This window comes from Papio anubis, chromosome 19, assembly GCF_008728515.1.
Source record: "Papio anubis isolate 15944 chromosome 19, Panubis1.0, whole genome shotgun sequence".
NCBI lineage: Eukaryota > Metazoa > Chordata > Mammalia > Primates > Cercopithecidae > Papio > Papio anubis.
In genome coordinates this window covers 43,091,272-43,113,595 of record NC_044994.1, presented here as the reverse complement: position 1 = coordinate 43,113,595, position 22,324 = coordinate 43,091,272, and the positions used below count along the sequence as shown (strand labels likewise).

At 36.1% G+C, this 22,324-nt stretch overlaps 1 protein-coding gene across 3 annotated transcripts in view; it reads right to left on the bottom strand.

Moving 5' to 3' along the window:
* Positions 1-22,324, bottom strand: part of SMAD4 (SMAD family member 4) — a 110,986-nt gene that overhangs the window by 16,906 nt on the left and 71,756 nt on the right. For all 3 annotated transcript variants that reach the window (XR_640505.4, XM_009192754.3, XM_003914385.5), the window contains exons 5-10: positions 18,705-18,917; positions 15,289-15,408; positions 15,076-15,192; positions 13,599-13,649; positions 3,876-4,059; positions 2,316-2,484 (exon numbers count right to left, since the gene is read on the bottom strand). Coding sequence is in view for 2 of the 3 variants with exons in the window: in XM_009192754.3 (XP_009191018.1) it covers positions 2,316-2,484; positions 3,876-4,059; positions 13,599-13,649; positions 15,076-15,192; positions 15,289-15,408; positions 18,705-18,917 (854 nt within the window). In the remaining variant the exon portion in view is untranslated. The remainder of the gene's footprint in view (positions 1-2,315; positions 2,485-3,875; positions 4,060-13,598; positions 13,650-15,075; positions 15,193-15,288; positions 15,409-18,704; positions 18,918-22,324) is intronic.

The window sequence follows — 22,324 nt, the reverse complement described above, 5'->3', positions numbered from 1 at the left end:
TAAAATGAGTGAATTCTCTCAAAACAACCTTGGCCAACAAATACAAAATGGACTACAAAACATATAAGGAAATCCAAAGCCATTAAAAAATAATAACAACAGGTTAGGCGTAATGGCTCACACCTCTAATCCTTGCACTTTTGGAGCTGAGTTGGGCGGATCACTTGAGATCAGGAGTTCGAGACTAGCCTGGCCAACATGGTGAAACCCCGTCTCTACTAAAAATACAAAAATTAGCCAGGCGTGGTAGTGCACACCTGTAATCCCAGCAACCAGAGAGGCTAAGGCACGAGAATCCCTTAAACCCTGGAAGCAGAGGTTGCAGTAAGCCAAGATGGCAACACTGCACACCAGCCTGGGCGACAGAGCAAGACTCTGTCTCAAAAATAATAATAATAATAATAAAGCATAAATAATCAATATAAAAATTCCTTGTGGAAAAAAACTGCAAAATACAAATAATTTCTACCTCACAGAGACAACTGCATTATACATGCCACTCTAGACTTATGGGTCCGTATAAACAAATACAAAGACCATGACATCATTTAACAAAAATGGGATCATAGTCTATGTATTGTCTATTTACTTATTTATTTATTTTTGAGAAAGGGTCTCACTCTATCACCTAGTCTGGAGAACAGTGGCATGATCATGGCTCTCCGCCGTCTTGAACTCCTGGGCTCAAGCAATACCCCCATCTCAGTCTCCCAAGTAGCTAAAACTACAGGCATGCACCACCACACCCAGCTGATTTTTTAATTTTTTTGTAAAGATGGGGGGTATCACTTTGTGGCTCATGTTGGTCTTAAACTCCTGGCCTCAAGCAATCCTCCAACCTCGGCCTCCCAAAGTACTAAGATTACAGGCATGAGCCACTGAATCAGGCCTTATGTACTGTTTAATAACTAACTTCTCTATACCATGGATATCTTATCAATAAATATAATATTTTGTTGTTTTACTCTATTGTTCTAACAGACTAAAACTATAACTAATGCTCTATTGTTGAAAATTTTAACAGGGAATTGATGCTAATTTTATTAATTTTAATAAACAGCACAGAGATTATGTTTTTCAGAAGTCTGTATAGATTTGTGAGTCACACAGGCGTATTTTATAAGTTACTCACACAGAAATATTTTATGAGTGACTATGCTGTTTGAAATTGGCTTTCAACAATGCCAGGAAAAAAAAGTTGGGGGAGAAACACATTAAAGATTGGTAAAATGCTGATAATCGTTGAAGCTAGATGATACGTACAGGTGGTTTATTATTTTCTCTATACTTGGTATGTTTTAAAGTGTCATATAAAAAAATTCCAATATTCTTTAACTGAACCATAACTGGAAATGAGAAACTGGGTTTGCTGTTGCAAGGCAATCAGGCAATTCCATTTTTATAGATGCTATGGGGCTATATTATTTTTACCCTAAGCAACCTCCTGGGAATAAGTTATGAGATACAGTTAATTCCACCAATTTACAATCACTGACAATGAAAATGCTGAGGATGATGCAAAATTAAAAATATATTTAAGCTATCTAATTACAACTATCTTTCTCTTTCAAAAACAGGTTATATTATAAAGTAAAATTCAAATAGGTTGAACATATAATAACTAGTGAAAAATATTTCAGGCTTATCAGGTTCTTAATTTGAAAAGCTATTAATTTTAGAATTCCCTTCCATAAAATCCTGAAGACTGGCTAAGATGAAAGTCCAGAGTCTGATTCTTACAAATTTCAAGTTAAAGGAATACAACTTTGGAAATTTCACTCAGTATTTTCAAGAGCCTTTGTATTACTATAAAACATGTAACAGGCCTGGCGCAGGGGCTCACGCCTGTAATCCCAGCACTTTGGGAGGCCAAGTCAGGAGGATCACTTGAGGTCAGGCGTTCGAGACCAGCCTGGCCAACATGGTGAAACCCCGTCTCTACTAAAAATACAAAAATTAGCCAGGCACAGTGGCATGTGCCTGTGATCCCAGCTACTTGGGAGGCTGAAGCACAAGAATTGCTTGAACCTGGGAGGCGCAGGTTGCAGTGAGCCAAGATCACACCACTGCACTCCAGCCTGGGCGAAGACAGCAAGACTCTGTCTCAAAAATAAATAATAAATAAAATAAAAAATAAAACATGTAACAAACTGGCAACCACCAAACTAGATTACTGATCATGTCAATAAATGCCCTCCGAAAATGTGCTTTATACTTAAAACAAACATTTTTCCATTCCTTCCACCTGGATTTCAATTCTTTTGACAACAAATAGAGCTTTAAGTCTATACTATTCAAATAAAATTGTAACTAACCTTTATATACGCACTTGGGTAGATCTTATGAACAGCATCTCCAGGTGCACGCCCAGCTTCTCTGTCTAAGTAGTAACTCTGTACAAAGACCGCGTGGTCGCTAAGGCACCTGACCCAAACATCACCTTCACCTTTACATTCCAACTGCACACCTTTGCCTATGTGCAACCTTAGGAAGAAAAAAGAAATTACATTTTATCTTGATAAATATTTAAAATTAAATTTTAGTTCAGACTGTATAGCATGCTTAATATTGAAAAATTAAAAATGATCATACAAAACCAAAAGATAGCTATTAATAACATTTTTGTATATTTCCTTCTTTCTTTTCCTGTTCATATCTAATAATGACGCACATATATACAACGCTTACTATGTGTCAGGAGCATGTAGTATGAATTCTCATTAAACCCTTACAACTCAATAAGTACTATTACTATTTTTTTAGATAAGGAAACTAAGGCATACTGTCCAAATTGATAGCCACTAGCCACATGTGACTATTTAAATTAAATTAAAACTAATTAGAAATCCTATTAGTCAATCAAGTGAGCTATAATTTAAGTGCTCAATAGCTACATGTGGCTAGTGGCTACTGAACTGGGCAGTGCAAATATAAATCATTTTCTTCATCACAGAAAACTCTATTAGCCAGAAGTGGCTTAGTGGTTAGGTAATTTGCCAAAGTCACACAGCAAGTGATAGGGCCAAGATTATGTTCTTTAGCACACACATCCTTAAAAAGCTGAGATCATACAGTAGCTAAAATGGTATGTTCCTGTAGTATTTCATTGTAAGCATTTCTATTTCATTATATAAACTTTTTTTTTTGAAACGGAGTCTCACTCTGTCGCCCAGGCTGGGGTGCAGTGGCATGATCTCAGGTCACTGCAACCTCCGCTTCCCGGGTTCAAGCAATACTCCTGTCTCAGCCTCCCGAGTAGCTGGGATTACAGGTATGCACCACCACATACGGCTAATTTTTGTATTTTTAATAGAGATAAGGTTTCACCATGTTGGCCAGGCTGGTCTCGAACTCCTGACCTCAAGTGCGCTTCCCAAAGTGCTGGGATTACAGGCGTGAGCCACCGCACCCAGCTTCATTATACAAACTTTTAAACATTTTAATGACTATATAAAAAATGAAAAATTTATCATAATTTACTTAACCATTTCCCTTTTATTACCAATGCTTTTAACATTGTAACTAAAACTTTCAGAAACATGTTCTCATTTAATATTACTTCCTTTCAGTAATTTGTAGAAATGTATGATCACAGAAAACAAAATTTTCAAATTGAATTCCAAAAGGTATACTTACTATTTGAAACAGAAATCTACTAACATAAAAAAGGCTATCTTTTATCATTATATGTTACACAACAAAAACATCGACAATGAAGATGGAGTGCTTACAAATTCTGAATTTTCAACATGACCTTTATTCCTTTATTTATATTTAAGAACACATACAATGTAAACGGGGAAACATAACTTTGAATAAAAGACAATGTATTATGCTAAATTTTTAAAGTAACTATCTGACTATACAATCAATACCTTGCTCTCTCAATGGCTTCTGTCCTGTGGACATTGGAGAGTTGACCCAAACAAAAGCGATCTCCTCCAGAAGGGTCCACGTATCCATCAACAGTAACAATAGGGCAGCTTGAAGGAACCTTAAATGTCTCTCCTACCTGAACATCCATTTCAAAGTAAGCAATGGAACACCAATACTCAGGAGCTATAGGAAATAAATGGGAAAGAACATCCTCCCATGAGAGAAAGGTATAAGGCTTTCACTTGCACTCCACAACACAAAGCTTTTCCTAAAAGAAAGGGTGAAGGAAGGGGAGAGGAAATGTAATGCCCCCAAAACAACTGGATTAAAATAACATAATGCATTAAAAAGTAGGAATTTCCATGTCTTCTATTTTCTAGCTGAGTACCTAGCACTGTTCTTAAAACCCTAAAGTCATTTTGTTTTTTTTTTTTTAATTTCTAATTACCACTTATCCTCAAGTTCTAAAAGTCATTTTTTAAAATCTGGAATTTGGTTCTTACCTCAAAGGACCAGGTCAACTGAGAATTTAAAGAAACAGATATAATCAGAATCTAAAATAAATTATTTTACCATGATGTTTCATTTGACTACTCATATTCTCTATGTAGCCTCAACTTTCATTTTTTAAAAACACACTGACTCTAAGATGTATTCCAGGGAACTGTCCTTGAATAACATCGATTCATGACATGTTTTTATAGATTCCCTAATTGAGAGAAAGTGCACAAGCAAATCAGCTATCCCATCCCTGAGTTAAGGTTAATTATACTCTAATCGCACAGTTGTTGTACACACAGATTCTCAATTGTCTCTTGGATAGTAGGTCATTTGTCCCATCTATGCCATAGCAAAAGACATTTTTAGTGAAGTCAGGTCATGTTAACTACCATAATTTTAACTTTGAAGACGTATTTAGTGTATTCATTTGAACAGCAATATACAATTTTAAATAATTGGGGGAAAAAAAGAGGTGCTACTTTGGTTTGCAAAGACAACTGATCAAGTATTTCTAATTTTTATTTGTATACAATAATTATTACATCAAGCCCAAATACATAAAAATTATTTGGCTTTCCTGTTTTAACTCATTTAACAGACATCTACAGAGTATCTAGGGATCTTTCTGGGCACTGCATACACAGTAGGAAACAAAACAGCTACAGTCCCCGTTCTCACAGAGGTGCAGGGGCAGACAAATAAGCTAACAAATAAAATAACTCAGGTAACGATGAACACTGTGAAGAAAATAAAACAGGGCATGGAACAGCAGATGACTGGAAAGAACACTTCAGACTGGATGGTAGGGGACATCCTATCTGAAAAGATGAGATCTGAATAACCTTTTATCTATGTGAAGACTGTAAACAGATTTCAGAGAGGAAGCAAAAGCAAAGACCCTAGGGTGGAAATGGGTTCGACATATTTAAAAGAAAGATTTATCTGTATCTCAATATGCTATTTATGAACTTTAAACTAGAATTTGAAGCAACAAAACTTTCAACAATCTTACTTTCGACAAAGTTACTTAGAATGACAAAAAAGAAACCCAGATCTTATGGGGGGAAAAAAATAACCTAGAATGAAGTATGATTGATGCTTAAAATTTTTTAAAAAGAAAACAGCTTGTAAAAGCTATGTACCCTAATTACTTTTCGAAATGCTGCCAAGCAATAAAGTACTTTCCAATGAGGAGTTACCAAAACAGATCACATGAAGATTGGATAATTCAAAAACTTAAAAACTCAAATGTTTTGCCATGTCACGCTAATGAACTCGTCACAAAGATAAGTATTTGTTTAAATATATTTCATTATGATTAGAACACAAAAACCAGTGATACACTAAGTGTCTTCACTGTCTTCTTAAAAAGCCAGTTTTGAAGTATTTATGTAATTATTTTCAGCCGGGCATGGTGGCTCATGCCTATAATCCCAGCACTTTGGGAGGCCAAAATGGGCAGATCACTTGAGCCCAGGAGGAAGGCCAGCCTGGGCAACATAGTGAAACCTCGCCTCTACGAAAAATAGAAAAATTGGCTGGGCATGGTTGTGTACATCTGTAGTCCCAGCTACAGGAGGCTGAGATAGGAGAATCACCTAAGTCTGGGAGGTCGGGATGGCAGTGAGCCATGAGAGTGCCACCGCACTCCAGCCCAGGCCACAGAGACCCCATCTCAAAAATTAAAAAAAAAAAAAAAAATTATTATCTATAGAAAATGTAATGTGAAGATATCACATTATGCTATGGACAAGAAGCTTCAGCGAACAACTGATAGGTATACTGGTTAAACCAAAACTACAGAGATTGTCTAAGACATCAATCACCCAATGTTTTGGCGGCCAAAAAAAAAAAACACAGCAAAAAAACAGTAACAGCACTTAAAAGTTGTCTTTACACAATCAGTCCAAATGTTAAATTTAGTTATAAACAAATATTTATAATACTAGGTAAGAAGAAAATGAGGGCCAGGCGTGGTGGATCACACCTGTAATCCCAGCACTTTGGGAGGCCAAGGCGGGCCGATCACGAGGTCAAGAGATGGTGATCATCCTGGCCAACATGGCAAAACCCCGTCTCTACTAAAAATATAAAAATTAGCTGGGCATGGTGGCACACACCTGTGGTCCCAGCTACTCGGGAGGCTGAGGCAGGAGAATCAGCTGAACCTGGGAGGTGGAGTTTGCAGTGAGCCAAGATGGTGCCACTGCACTCTAGTCTGGCAACAGAGTGAGACTCTGTCTCAAAAAAAAAAAAAGGTCCAAGTACATACATTTCCTGGTTTATACTGAAAGATACTAACCAGCAGCAAAGTTCCATGGTAAGCAACGTTTTTTCTGTGAGAGTCAATTCGGGGGATGGGGGGTAAATGGGAATTTTATAGCCTCTATGGTTAAGAAAAATATGTTTTTTGGGAGGAGGGGGGAGATGGGAGTCTCACTCTCTTGCCCAAGCTAGAGTACAATGGCACGATTACAGCTCATTGCAGTCCAAGCTATCCTAAGCTATCCCGGGCCCAAGCTATCCTCTCACCTCAGCCTTCCAAGTAGCTGGGGATACAGGTGCAGGCCACCATGCGTGGCTAATTTTTTAAATTTTTTGTAGACATGGGGTTGGGTCTCCCTAAGATACCCAAGCTGGTCTTGAATTTCTGGGCTCAAGTGATCCTCCTGCCTTGTCCTCCCTATGTGTTGGGATTACAGGTGTGAGCCACCACACCGGGCCTGAAAAATGTACTCTTATCATCATTATTTACAACATTTGCAACTGCACCTAAACCTTACTCCATTATTTCCTACTCACTAAAGTAACTGTTTTTGTTTGTCTTAATAGTTCAGACACCATAAAACAACAATGGTTATCTAAAGCTGCACTCTGAACAGGTTGTTTAGTTTGAGTTGACATGCTAGTACTAGGAAGACACGTTTTAAGAGACTTGAGAATAAAAAGAAACTAGCATAGGAGAGTTGCACTACCGATCAGTGACTTAAAAAGGCCTAGGAATGCAAAGGTAAGTGGGCTACCACTTAGGAGGACAGAGAAGGCTAGAGCTCATCTAAATGAGTCCCAGCAAATCTGACAGTACTGAGATACAAAGCACTATGTGAAAAACTTTTTTACTCCACTCTCAATTTGCTAATCAGTCAGAAGGGATCATTCTTATTTTAAAAACAGGGGAAAGTAATAGGAAACAACTATTAAACTTTTCTAGAATCTCTTTAAGCTTTTGCCCGCAAGGACTAATGCCATATAATGACAACTCCGCAGTTCTCAAGACTAGCATCAACAGAAGGCCGGAATTATTCAGCACAGAATGGGCTTTCTGAATGCCCCAACTCATTTGAAAGGGAGTAAGACAGTTATGAGCTAACTTTGATATTTTTATTTTTTTGCTCCTAAATTAGTGAAGTTAAGCCAGTCTCATGAAGCCCAAAACTGTTCATCACTGGCCAAAGAAAAGGTTTTAAAAGACTGAGTTAACAAAAAAATTGTTTACAATGAAAAAACTTATCTAAATACTTTTTGTAACAGGGAAATTATAAAGTACCGTCTTATCAAATAAATGCTGTTAAATTATAATGAAAGATTTAGGTCTCCAAGGTATTGTCTTCAATTTTTTGTTTTCGGAATTTTTACGTATTTGTTTTTGAGATGCAGGCTGGAATGCAATGGTGCAATCATGGCTCACCCAACCTTGATCTCCCCAACTCAAGTGCTTCTCTCACCTCAGCCTCTAGAGTAGCCGGGACTACAGGTGCACACCACCATGTCTGGCTAATTTGTTGGTACTTTTGTGTAGAGACGGGGTCTTGTTATGTTGCCCAGGCTGGTCTCAAACGCCTGGGCTCAAGCGATCCCCTGGCCTGGGCCTCTGAGAGTGCTGGGATTATAGGAGTAAGCCAAAGTGCTCTGCCTATCTTCAATATTTTAAATAAAAATAAAGTCATTCCAATAAAGTGTAAAGATTTGCTTAAAGCACCTAAGTGACTCACTATGAATTATTACCTTTATTATTCAGATATGGATGAGATGCCCTGTGAGAATCTTTTATTAATACAAAAAGGTACTCTCCAAAGTCTAGAACACACCTGAAGTTGGAAATTTGTGGGTTTCGAATCCATTTGTGAATCTGAACAAAATAACCTCAGACACTGAAGAAATCTTTCACTTTAATTTGTAATCAGTATTCAATTTGATGAATACACCTCAGTTTTAACAAAAAGCAAAAACATTAAGTTGGTAAAAAAGAAATGAGGTGATTAAACTTTTCCAAAGTCAACACATGGAATCACCAAGTATGCTGCCTATCTGAAATCTTTTAACACCAAGGTAATTATGACCAATCTTTATTTTCATTTTCTACAATTATATCATCTATTTCCTAAAACATTTATGTAACTATCTTCAAAAATAATTTCTCAAAATAAATTTACTATATATTATTGATTTTTACACATATAAAAGATTCAAAGGTATATGTATATTTCCTGTTTAAATAGTTCTAAATCTATGGTAGAATATTTTAGCACTGCTTCATCAGACCATAAGAGTCTACACTAACCATATACCTACACAAAGTTTTAAACTTTGGCTTCTTTTCTACATTAAGCAAGGATAGCGGACATGTAAACTAGTAATTATAACTTAGTACAATTATAAAGTACTAGGTAGCAGGGAAAAAGGATTAGGAAAGGCTTCCCATCAGTAGTGCACTTACGCTGGATTTTCAAAGAGCTCACCACATTTGGGAGGATAGGAGAGCACGGGAGCCAACATTCACGATGACCCCCAATGATTCTCACCTCCTGATATTCACATCCTTGTGTAGGCCCCTCCCACAGGACATGGACTCTTACAGATAAGATGATGTGACTTCTGAGGCTAAGTATTTAAAGACACCGAGACTCTGTCTTACTCTCTCCTGATCACTCGTTAGCTGTCACATTATAAGAGAAATCCACAAGAAGAGAAACTGGAGCCTCCTGCCAACGAGACCGCCGAGACCACTAACTTGTCAGGTATGTCAGTAAACGACCCTGAAAGTGAATCCTTTAGCCTCTGAAAATGCCTTCAGATGATGGCAGCCCCAGCTGACAACTTCAGTGCAACCTCATGAGATCCTGAGCCGAAACCACCCAGCTAAGCCTTGTGTAGATCCCTACCTATAGAAACTAAGTGATATGACAAATTGTTATTGTTTCAATTTGCTAAGTTTTGGAGTAATTTGTTGTGGAATAGATAACTAATATAGAGTACGAGAAAAAAGCAGAGGGATGATATACCTAGGTTAAAGCTTCAAGAGATGAGGCTAGAGAAGCACACAAGGACAAGGACCAGAGATTCTTTTCTGCCTAGCTAAGGAATTTGGACTTTATCCTATGGCCAAGCATTGAGTAGGGGAATAAGTTCTTTAGCAAAGAAATAACTAGATTCAAATTTTAAAATAAATATTGAGTAGCAGTAGAGATACAGTTGAGAAGGAGGGTACTAGAACTGGAAGCTCTCCTAACAGGGAAATCAGTTACAATATTCTTGAAACAGTACAAAAGGAGAAATGAAGAGGAACAGTTGTGAGACAGAACTCCTCAAGGGCCCATTAGTATCCACAGCCAAAGACCATTTGGGTTCTACCTGCTGACTCCATTAAAGGTGTGCATGCAGAGCAAATCCTCTGCGGCAACTACCTCGACAGAGACCTTTTCAGGACCAGCCTCACCAATAAATCACTTCCTTATTCTACTCAAAGACAGAGGCCCATAGTGAGACCCGGTTTCTTAAAAAAAAAGACAGAGGCTTTAATGTCAATGCACACTACTATAAAAGCATAGCCTCAACTGATTAATGCTATTTTCTAACCAGATGTCGGGCCTAAACACCAGTTCTACCATGAAAAGAATGAATTAAATCTACCAAGAGTCCAAAGGCAAGTACTGAAGAGGTCCAAATGACTAGCTAAATGTCACCGCCGCTATACCCACCTATGACTCTATCCAGGGTAGGTCTTTCTTCAGAGCCTTGATTACCCTCACTGCTGCAGACTACCTCCCACTAAGCTATATGAACACTGAGATCCCTAAATTGCCAGGAGCCACTAATGACTCTCAAGGACAGCCAGCAAAAATTCTCATTCTTCAGACTCTAGATTTTCCCCTCTTGTCACAATATATTCACACACACGAATCAAGATCCTGATACAGTAATTCCATTTATATAATTTAAAAAACAAGTAAAGCCAGATTACTAGACTGTTTAGGGATGTCTTCATCACTTTAAAAGAGCATAAAAGGGCCGGGTGCAGTGGCTCATGCCTGTAATCCCAGCATTTTGGGAGGCCGATGGGGCAGATCACTTGAGGCCAAGAGTTCGAGACCAGCCTGGACAACATGGTGAAACCCTATCTCTACTAAAAATACAAAAATTAGCCAGGCAAGGTGGCGGGTGCCTATAATCCCAGCTACTCGGGAGGCTGAGGCAGGAGAATGGCTTGAACTCAGAGGTGGAGGTTGCAGTGAGCCAAATTGCGCCACTGCACTCTAGCCTGGGCGACAGAACGAGAGTTCATCTCAAAATAAATTTAAAAAATTTTTTAAATAAAAAATAAAAGAAAGATTAAAAAAAAGTGCTTTTTATCCATAAAAAGCAGGACAGTGGCTACCTCTGGGCAGAAGGAAAGAGAAGGTTTTGACAGAGACAAAATTCATGGGGTAGGAAGGTTTCTGGGATGCTGTAATGTTTTAGTTCTCGATCTGGATAGTGGTTACATGAGTACTGGTTTTAGTGATGTTAGACTATATACTTATTTGTGTTATATACTTTTCTGTATATTACATTTCTCAAAAAAAGTGTTTTATGAAAAGGCTAGACCCCTTGACCTACAAAAATGTTTAAAATCACAACACACAATATAACACAGAAAATCCGTTAAAGAAGATAATAAATATATAGTTAAAAGAATGCTTCTGCCCCACTAGCATCACTTTTCTCGTAACCAGAACAAATATTTGCCTCTTAAAGCAGCAGAAAGTTTATTAAACTATCACATCTACTGCTAGCCAGCACAGTAACACTGGTTCTCACACTCTGATGTCACTGTAATATGGCCTTTCGATCTAGAAATTCTATAAATCTCTTGAACTAAAATATGAGAAAAGTTATAAACACAAAGATGTTCCCTTCTATTTTTTTAAACAGCTAGAAGAAAAACTGAAACCAACACAATCAATAACAGAACATTATTTACACAGAGAAAATTATGTGGGCCTATTTAAGAATTGTATGTTACCCTTTAAATTAATCATTATGGGCACTGTGTTTATGTTTTTAAAAAACCTTTATTGGAAGTATATACTAAGATACACATAAACCTATGATACAGGATTTGCTTCAAAATAATATAGAATGAAGAAAGAGAGTATGAATGAAATAAGTTTGGTCATTAGCTGATAATAGCTGAAACTGAGGAATGAGTACAACAGGGGAACTTCCTGTACTATTCTGGTATGCTTAAAATTCTTTATGCTTGACTTATATAAAGAATGGAGTTTTTATATAAAAACTTTTTATATAAACTTTTTATATAAAAAGTGGAGTACTGTTCAGTCATAAAAAACAATGAGATTCAGTCACTTGCGACAATATGGATGGAACTGGAGGCACTACGTTCAGTGAAATAAGCCAGGCAAAGAAAGACAAACATCACATGTTTTTATTTGTGAGATCTAAAAATCAAAATAATTGAACCCATGGAGACAGAGAGTAGAAGGATGGTTACCAGAGGCTGGGAAAGGTAGTAGGGAGTTGGGGGAAGGTGTGGATGGTTAATAGTACAAAAGGTAGTTAGAATGAATAAGGTCTAATATTTTAGAGCACAACAGGATGACTGTAGTCAATAATTTAACTGTACACTTTAAAATAACTAACAGAGTATAGACTATAACACAAAAGATAAATGCTTGAGGGGGATGGATACCCCATCTTCCATGTTGTGCTTATCATGCATTACATGCCTGTATCAAAACATCTCATATGCCCCATAAATATATACATCTCCTACGTACCCACAAAGATGAAAAATAAAATCATTTAAAAAATTTTTTTAATTCTTCAAGCTTGGTGTGGTGGCTCATGTCTATAATCCCAGCACTCTGGGAGGCTAAGGCAGGAGGATCACTTGAGGCTAGGAGTTCAAAACCAGCCTGGACAACATAGCGAGATCCCACCTCGGCAAAAAATTTAAAAATAAATAAAATTACTAGCAGAAGGATTGCTTTAGCCCAGGAGTTCGAGACCAGCCTGGGCAACATGGTGAGACCCTGTATCTACTAAAATACAAAGATTAGCCAGGCATGGTGGTGCCTGCCTATAGTCCCAGCTACTCTAGAAGCTGAGGCAAGAGGATTGCTTGAGACCAGGAGGTCAAGGCTTCAGTAAGCTGAGATCATGCCACTGCACTCCAGTTTGGGTGACAGAGCCAGGCCCTGTCTCAAAAATAAACAAGTAAAAATAAAAACATAATTCTTCATAACAATGTTACTTTAATTAGGAGGAAAATTGAGTTTATAGTTTCCAAAAAATTAAGGTGATTAGTTGAAGTAATATATTTGCATCCTTTTATGCTAAGAAAAACAGATATGAAGGGATGAGAAAAAAATTCAAAATCTATGTTTGTGTTACAAGGGACTTTCAGTATTTCATTTTCAAGTGTTTTCTGTTTTATTATCTCTATAACTTCAAAAATTATACACAAACTTTGAACTGAGGAAAGCTATTTAGCTATTTACTCTTTTGTATACAATTTAATCAAATAGTTTCTAAATTCCAGTTAACCAGAGACCCTGAATAATAGAGTGAATTATTTTTCTTTTCAGCATGTACTTAAGATTCTTTCCTGGCTTTTTAAGCTATAGTTTTACAGCTGTTCTATTTTGAAACCTAGTTTTATTCTGCTGCATATGTATGTATTCAATGCTGAAGCCAGCATTTCTGTAATTCTCATTTTAGCTGAAAAGACAGTTCTTTTCTTTCGGGGACAGTTAAACTGAATAAAATACAGACAGTCTATGTGTAACTATATTGGCTATTCATACTGTTGATTAACTCATGTCATGATGAGTATTGTACTTATCTGAGAAGTGACCCTATAATTCTATTAAAGCCTGTGTTTGCACGTTTCAATCACCACTAAATCTAAACACAGGAAATCGATTTTGAAATACACTTACCAGGATGATTGGAAATGGGAGGCTGGAATGCAAGCTCATTGTGAACAGGCCCTAAAGAAAAGACAACAAAAATTCCATTTTTATTTATTAAAAGTTGTCTAATGCTAACACTTTTAGTAAATCTTACTTAAATATAACTATTATCGGTTAGGAATTGTTGAAAACAAGCTTATGCAATGTCTAAGAACTTAAAAGTTTACTTTACAATAAGCAAATAGTCTTAAACTATTAACACTTTTGTGGATATTTAATAACTAACATTTTAGTACTATCTGCCAAGTGTTATTATTACACAATTTACACATAATTTTCCATCCAATATTTAATACAGATCATAAATGAATTATTTATGTAACATCCAATATAGTACAATTTATAATGCAATGTATAATAATAAACTATTAGGTCTATTCTAAAAACAAGTGCTTACGTTAATTAAGGATGTTTATTTAATGGAATCGTAGCTAACATAACTGGAAACTTGTAATGTGTTAAGACACAGTGCTAAACACCTCACATAAATTATTACATTTACTTCTTACAAACACCCCTTGAGGTAGATACTAGTATTACTGCTCCTGAGGCTTAATGAGGTGAAATAACTTGCCAATGGTCACATAAGCCTGTTAAAGGTCCAAACCCAGCACCCTTAAACACTATGCCTAGGCAGCCATTAAAAATTACATTCTCTTAAGAAACGGAAAAAATAGTAACATAACTGAAAAGAAGCAAGACATATACAATACACATAGAGTAGGAGCCCCCTGTCAATTTACATATACCTGTTTATATGACTGGAAGGAAAATGACAAAAATATTAGAAGTGGCTATTTTTGAGTAGCAGGATTCAGGGTAATTTTGCTTTTCTTATTTACACTTTTCTGTATTTTCTAAGTTTTCTTTGGTACTATTAATATTATAACGAGAAGGAATTTAATGTATATAAAAGTTATACTCTTGATTTTACTAAGCCATATGAACAGTGCTCCTATTCTACCTGAAACTATAGGCTATCTGTAGGGTATTCCTCCCAATCATGCCGGCACAAAGTTATCTATAGATTCAACATTATCCAAAGCACACTGAATACTACGCTGAGGAAAACCTTGAGAACTCAGTGCTCAAAGGGTTTTAATCCATTATGGGTGGATATACAAGACACAGATGAGATCTAAGAACATATACAAAGTAAACAAACAAATGAATGGAAATCAATGTGATGTTAATGAAACATTAGCAACAGAGAAATAAATGTATTTAGCGAACATCACTCCTCTAAAATAAAAAGGTATGATAACTATGAAAAACACTACTGTTTACAAAAACTACTGAAAAGCACTATTTAATGAAACAAAATCACAGGATGAATAAAAGATGTAAAAACATTTTTAAAAAATAGAAAACAAAGCCCTACCAAAAAAAAAAAAAAAAAAAAAGGAAAAAAAAAAGAGCCCTTACAACAAAAACAAGAGCTTACAGTAATGTCCGGGATGGGGCGGCATAGGCGGGTGGTGCTGAAGATGGCCGTTTTGGTGGTGAGGCAAATTAGGTGTGTATGGTGCAGTCCTACTTCCAGTCCAGGTGGTAGTGCTGTCTAAAAATTAAGGCCCACATGGGTTAATTTGCTTTTATAAAGGCTGCCTACTTTTTTCTCAACTATTTAAAAGATTTTTTTAAAGTATGTACATACTATGATGGTAAGTAGCTGGCTGACCAGTAAATCCATTCTGCTGCTGTCCTGGCTGAGGCCCTGATGCTATCTGCAACAGTCCTTCACTATGGCTGCCCCCCAGTATACTGGCAGGCTGACCTAGAGGAACAAGAAGACATTAACATGGTACATTCATAGATGTCAACTTATGATTTCATATACTAAATGAAGGACTAATTTTATCTGATAATGCACAACTACAAAGATGGGCAAAAAGTGTAACTCACCCATGGCCTATCAGGTTAAAAAAAAACCTAAAGTCATCTATAAAGACAAACCTTAACTTGAAGAAGCTCAAAATTATTCCATTTTAGGTAATGTCTTGCTAATTTTAGTGGCTTATTTCTTCACAAACGTATTTCAAATGCCAGCAAAACACCACTGTATGTCTGGCCTATCATATTAACTTCTTCAGAAGTATATCAGTTCATCCTGGCCACTCCAACCACTTCTCTCTCTGGACCTTTCTGATTAGGATCCCAAAAATCCAGGCTCAAGAAAATGTTGAAAACTGAAAAATTAATCATTGTCAGCACTGGTACTAGTAATGGCAGAATGCTAGGGTTTGACAGAGAAAAGCAGAGCAGAAAATTATTTTAAACAGGATGTGATGGTGAAGAGGAGGAAGTTAAAAAGATCTAGCTCTGCTGTCCAATCAATATACCATTTACTGGTTAAAAACAAACAAAAAAACTATCACTCTACTTTCCAATTTTTTCAAGAGCTTTTATAAACCAAGAGTCATTTCTTTTCAACACCACCATCATATTCCCAGATTTACACAATTAGTTGCCCTCTCTGTATGCAATATACCAAGAGAAGCAAACTTCTCCTGGCTTCTATTCCATTCAAAAACCATCCTATGATATTGCTTACTGTCCTACATTTTTAAGGCTTTTTTTTTAAAGTGGAAATTTGATTTCTTAAAGAGCATTAATTAAGTCAATTGTTCACCCCATTTGGAAAGCACTAAATTTATAATTATTTATAACTGGCATCACCTCATTCTTTTCTAAATGGGAGTATAATCAGATATCTGGAAGACAGTAAATGTCACCATTGCTCAAACTATCAAAGAAAAGGAATATTTTTTTTTCTCTACATATCACATTTCCTTAAAGCTAAGAATTACAAAACCAAAACCTAAAGAGAATATTTCAATACTCCCCAAATTATTTATCTGTAAAAATGGCATTTTAGCAACCTCCCTTCCTACTCATCCCCCAGATTCTGCAATTTATCTTTAAAGGTTAATTATGGTTTTGTTCGTGTTTTTAATAATTATACATGCAATACTCTTAGCTAACTTACAAAAATTGTCATTAACTACACAGGATAAATTATTTTAATTTACAGATATTTAAAAGGAAATCCTTAAAATATTCAGGTGTCAAACGAACATAAATTGTAAAGTGACCCATTGTAGTTATCCATACTGAATACTTCCTTTATGCAATTCTAAGTATGTAAAATACAGTTAAACAACACGACTATATCAGCTCATGTAAAATAGCCTTTCAAATCTTCTATTCTAGTTCAACTTCTTTTTGTTCATTTAATTTTATCAATATACTTTTTGAGATCTAAGGGAACATTTTGACACAAGTTGTTTTTTTTTTTTTTTTTTTTTGAGACGGAGTCTTGCTCTGCCGCCCAGGCTAGAGTACAGTGGCCGGATCTCAGCTCACTGCAAGCTCCGCCTCCCGGGTTCACGCCATTCTCCTGCCTCAGCCTCCCGAGTAGCTGGGACTACAGGCGCCTGCCACCTCGCCCGGCTAGTTTTTTGTATTTTTAGTAGAGACGGGGTTTCACCGTGTTAGCCAGGATGGTCTCGATCTCCTGACCTTGTGATCCGCCCATCTCGGCCTCCCAAAGTGCTGGGATTACAGGCTTGAGCCACCGCGCCCGGCCCATTTTGACACAAGTTCTAAAACTTACAGTATTTATAGTATTTGGTTATTAAAATCTACCCAATAAATACCAGGATAAAATTAGCTGCATTTCATTTATATCAGTTTTTCTAATCTTTGCATAGGACTCAACCTTAGGGAATAAAACAGTCAAAATGAAGTCACTTTAGCAAGCATTAACAAAGGTACAGAAATTCAATCTCCAGATAATATAAACAGAAGTAGGTAGCTGTGCTCTAGCACTAATCTACGTTCAAGCGGCTATAATGTACCTTCTTTTATTTTCTATCACTACCCACTGTTTATCAACCATATTCCTAATGTGGTAAATAAAAAGTAGACAGATAACAGAAGAACCAAGTGATTAAGGATCTGGGTTCTCAAGTGCTTAACCTATATGACCCATTTAGTATATGCTGCCTATAGTGAGACCATCATCTCTTATATAGCAAACCAAAAACATATTGCTTTGAAGTGGTGTAATGAATTAAAGAGGGGAAATTTTGGTGTACTTCACTTGAAAACTCACAATTACAGAAATCAGTACCCCATTTATTCCAAAGATCAAAATTTCTATGTTGAATCTAATCTGATAGTAAAGCAAATAGAATAATGGTACTTTTGGCAGCAACTAACACAGTATTAGACCAGAGCTGTCAAAAATCTATTCTGATGTAGGTTTACATATAATTCCTTTAGCAATTGCATGCAACTAACACCATACACATGCCAAGACAATGCACTATGATTAACTGGAAAAAAAAAAAAAAAAGCAAAAAAAGCTACTTCATTTGCAAGGCAGCAAACTATCAAACCTTTGGTTACTGTGAAAATAAGTAACAGAACCAGGTCATACCATCAGGCCCCAAAAAACCTAAACCTAGCAGCCCCTTTGCCTCCTATGACATGGCAGAAAAGAAGGATCCTTCTGAAACAGACTAATTTTTTAAAAATATAGACAAATATTTTTAAAAGAGATATAGAAGTTAGCTTACATCAAAATTGACTTAATTACTTAATGTCTATCTTAAGCAATACATAACAAATTTGTCAAGATCCCTTTGCACAGTGAGAAAATAAGACAACTACTATATGGTAATATTCTCCCAGATAAACCAAAATAAGAACACTGGATTAAAAGAAAGGTTGCAATTCCATTAACACAGACCTTCATAAACATCTTGGATCAAAACTACTTATTATTTAAATATTTCTCCAAAATCTATCTGAGAGCTTAAGAGGCTACTTACTTCTACATGTAATAGTAAAGTTCAAATCAGATCACTAATTTGAATCAATATTCTAATCAAAGCCATTAAATTCCAAGCGATTGTACATACCTGTCTAACACCTGTTTACCTATGAAAGATACCACAGTTACTTTTAATGTTTACTTACTTGGAGTTTCCCCCCAAATGACTACACATAAATAAGCAATGATTAGGAAAACTCAACTTGCTGACTACATCTGATTCTAGAACTCACTTGTGGAAGCCACAGGAATGTTGGGAAAGTTGGCAGTGCTGGTAGCATTAGACTCAGATGGGGCTAACAGAGCTGGGGTGCTGTATGTCTCTGTTGACGCACGATTACTTGGTGGATGCTGGATGGTTTGAATCGAATGTCCTTCAGTGGACAACGATGGCTGTCCCTCAAAGTCATGAACATATTCATCCTTCACCATCATACTTGAAGGAGCTATGTAGAAAATTAAACGTATTTTAAATTTTTATAAGCTTCTATCCCCAGAAAAAAAAAATCTTATTAGCAAGTAATATAACATCTAAAATCAATTACAGTGTAAATAACTTTAAATCAGAATTTTTTCATATTATTTTAAAAGCATACTACTTTACCAGCAAAAGTCATTTATTTAATGGTAACAGCATCAGATATATTTTATCCATCAATCTGACTCTCAAATTCGAAGCTAGTCTATGTTCCAACAGCCTCCAGCAACAATCCTAAAAAGGTACTCCTCAGTTTCTTGAGAAACGTAGAATAATAATCACCTAAATACATAAGGCAGGCAAAAACCAAAAGGCTGGAAAATGTGTATCCAGCTGAGAAAAACAATTATTCGGTCTAAATCGAGATTGAGTATTTAACTACATCCTTTTGCTAATTTCACACTGTGGAGATATCAGTGGGATCTGACAGATATCCAATTCCAGGATCTAGAATTATTGTTAAGTAACATATTCTTTAAAAATGAAGTGTACTGAATGTCCCCTATAGATTTAGAACCAAACAGAAAAATTCTAAATGAAAAGTCAAGCTGAAATTTCCCTCTAGAAACCCAACCCAAATAAGAATATTTGATAAACATATGGTGTGAGAAAACTCAGTAATCAATCTTTCACCTATGTGGTTACACCTTCATAAGTAAAGCTAGATTCCAGTTGATATAGCATAACACCTTTCCATTAACAAACCAGGAAATAGTTTGCTCTGTTGTATGAGAAAAAGAAAACTGAAACTGAACTGCATAAATGTTAATTCTCTGCCTGGAACCTTCCTTTTGGTTTTAGGTTATTGTTTTAAGGTTTGCTTTTTATCTTTAACAACCAATCCTTTATTGCTTCTGAACTAACACTACTCCAGAACTTAACAATCCACTGAACTAATAGTAGGTTCTCTTCTTAAAGCAGTAAATTAGTAGACCACAAAAAGACATTCCCTTTTTCATTAAGAACCAGCATATCATTTCCCTTATCTTTCCCTATGTCAACCTTCGAAAAAAATCTACATGTAAATATCAGTTAAGTTACATGGGTATTTTTTATTAAATTGAGACTATTTCAAGGCAGTAATAATCATCCATTGTGCAAGTTTCTATGTGCAACCTCTTAAAAACCTCTTAAGAAGTACGTTCATGCATCAAAAGTCATGACGATGATATTCTGAAGACCCCATAAATCCCATTCCAAAGTTCCTCTTTAGAAATTTTACAGAAACAAAAAGATAATCAAAAGGATGTTTAACAAATTATGTATCGATAAAAAAACTGAACACAATCACTCGTCACTAACATTGGCCAAATTATAAAAATAATAAAAAGAAAAAAAATGGGGCATAAAATTGGTATGTCTACACTTATTCAGCCTTGTATTATACCCTTCAACAAAGTTCAATGATTTTCTTCATATAAATCCTGACATCTCTAAATAATTCCTGGACATTTTAGGTTTTCTGCTGTTATAACAACCAGGATCTTTTTACCGACTTACTGGTTTTGCTAGCTGATTTGAGGATACAACTGGTCAATTTGGTACTCACTGCTTTTGCTTTTCAGGTGACTCTTCAGTGTAATCAGCAATCATAACATCTTTAAGTACCTACTGCATTCTGCTTTTAAACAGTTATGACTCATAAATCTTTCTTGCCTTAAATATGCTGGCTAAACTTCCCAAATGTAAGTTTGAAACCTCTACTGGTCTACAGATTTCTTTAACCCCAGATAATCCATAATGTTTCTCAGGTAAAACTGAAGGTATCAACAAGTATAGAAATCTGCAATATATTTTTGCCAAGAGAAAAAAAGCAAGTTACAAAACACTATTGTACACTATGATCATATGCATGTTTAAAAAATCATATACTCTAAGTAAAAAAGCAAGGTCCAGAACAGTATGCACAGTATACATTTTGTGTAAGAAAGGAGGTATGTATTTTTTGCATATAGAAACCCTGGAAGGAAACACCAGAAACTAAAAAAAGTGATTACCTGAATTAGGGGGGAATGGGGGCAGGGGTGGGAGCACTTCTTTTCACTGTATACCTTTTTATAGTATTTTGATTTATGGACCATGTATTGCCTATTCAAAAAAATAAAATTAAAAAAACATATAGTATATATTTTTTAAAGTCCAGAAAAACAGACACCAAACTGTTAAATATTTCTCTTTATGGGCTAGCATTCAACAAATTCATTCACTGAAAAAATATTTCTTGAGCACCTATGTTCCAGGTACTGTTCTAGTACTTGGGATATAGCCATAAACAAAACAAATATCCCTGCTGTCATGGAGTTTGCAGTCTTTTGTAATATTTTCCCATTGTTTAAATATCTAATAGCAAACACACATTACTCCAGCTCCTCCTAGTTGTCTATTCTTGGGCAAGTTCCTTCACCTCTCCAGGTAGCAGTTCCTTCATCTGTTAAAGTATAAATAATCCCACCTCCCATGTAGAAGTATCATGAGAATGATGACATAATACTCAGAAATCATTTAGCTCAGTCTGACCTGACACACAATGAGTACCCAGTAAGTGTTAGCTATTATTATTTAACCATATTTTTAGAGTAGTTTTACATATATATAGTGATTATAAAATGTTCTAAGAGGGCTGGGTGCAGTGGCTCATGCCTGTAATCCCAGCACTTTGGGAGGCTGAGACAGTGGATCGCCTGAGGTCAGGAGTTCGAGACCAGCTGGCCAACATGGTGAAACCCCATCTCCACTAAAAATACAAAAATAATAATAATAATAATAAATGCTGGGCATGGTGGCTGGCGCCTGTAATCCCAGCTGCTCAGGAGGCTGAGGCAGGAGAATCGCTTGAACTCAGGAGGCGGAGGTTGCAGTGAGCCGAGATCCCACCATTGTACTCCAGTCTGGGCAACAAGAGCGAAACTCTGTCTCAAAAAAGAAAAAGAAAATGTTCTAAGAGGGTCAAAGAATATATTTTCTATAGGTGACAAAAAAGCTGAAACCACTGGGCCCACCCTAGGTCTGTATTTTTTATCATCACCAGCAGCCAGGACATAGCACCTATCTGATGGTATTATCACTCTCTTATTTACTTTTTCTCTCCTCCACTAGACTATAAGCTCACTTGAGCAGACAAAACATACCTTATTATCTTAGCATCCCTGGAAACTAACACAGTACCAGGCAATACATGCTCATTACATATTTGTTAAAATGAATACACAGGTCGACGTGGTCACAGAAAGTTTCATGAAAGATAAAAGGCTGGAAATGACTACCATAAGACATTAACTCAAAAATGAAGGAACCGTCCTATTTTCTTAACTTTTAGTTACCTGGTCTTATATTATTCCTTTGTCCAAATCTAGAAGGAGCTGTGAGAAATACCAG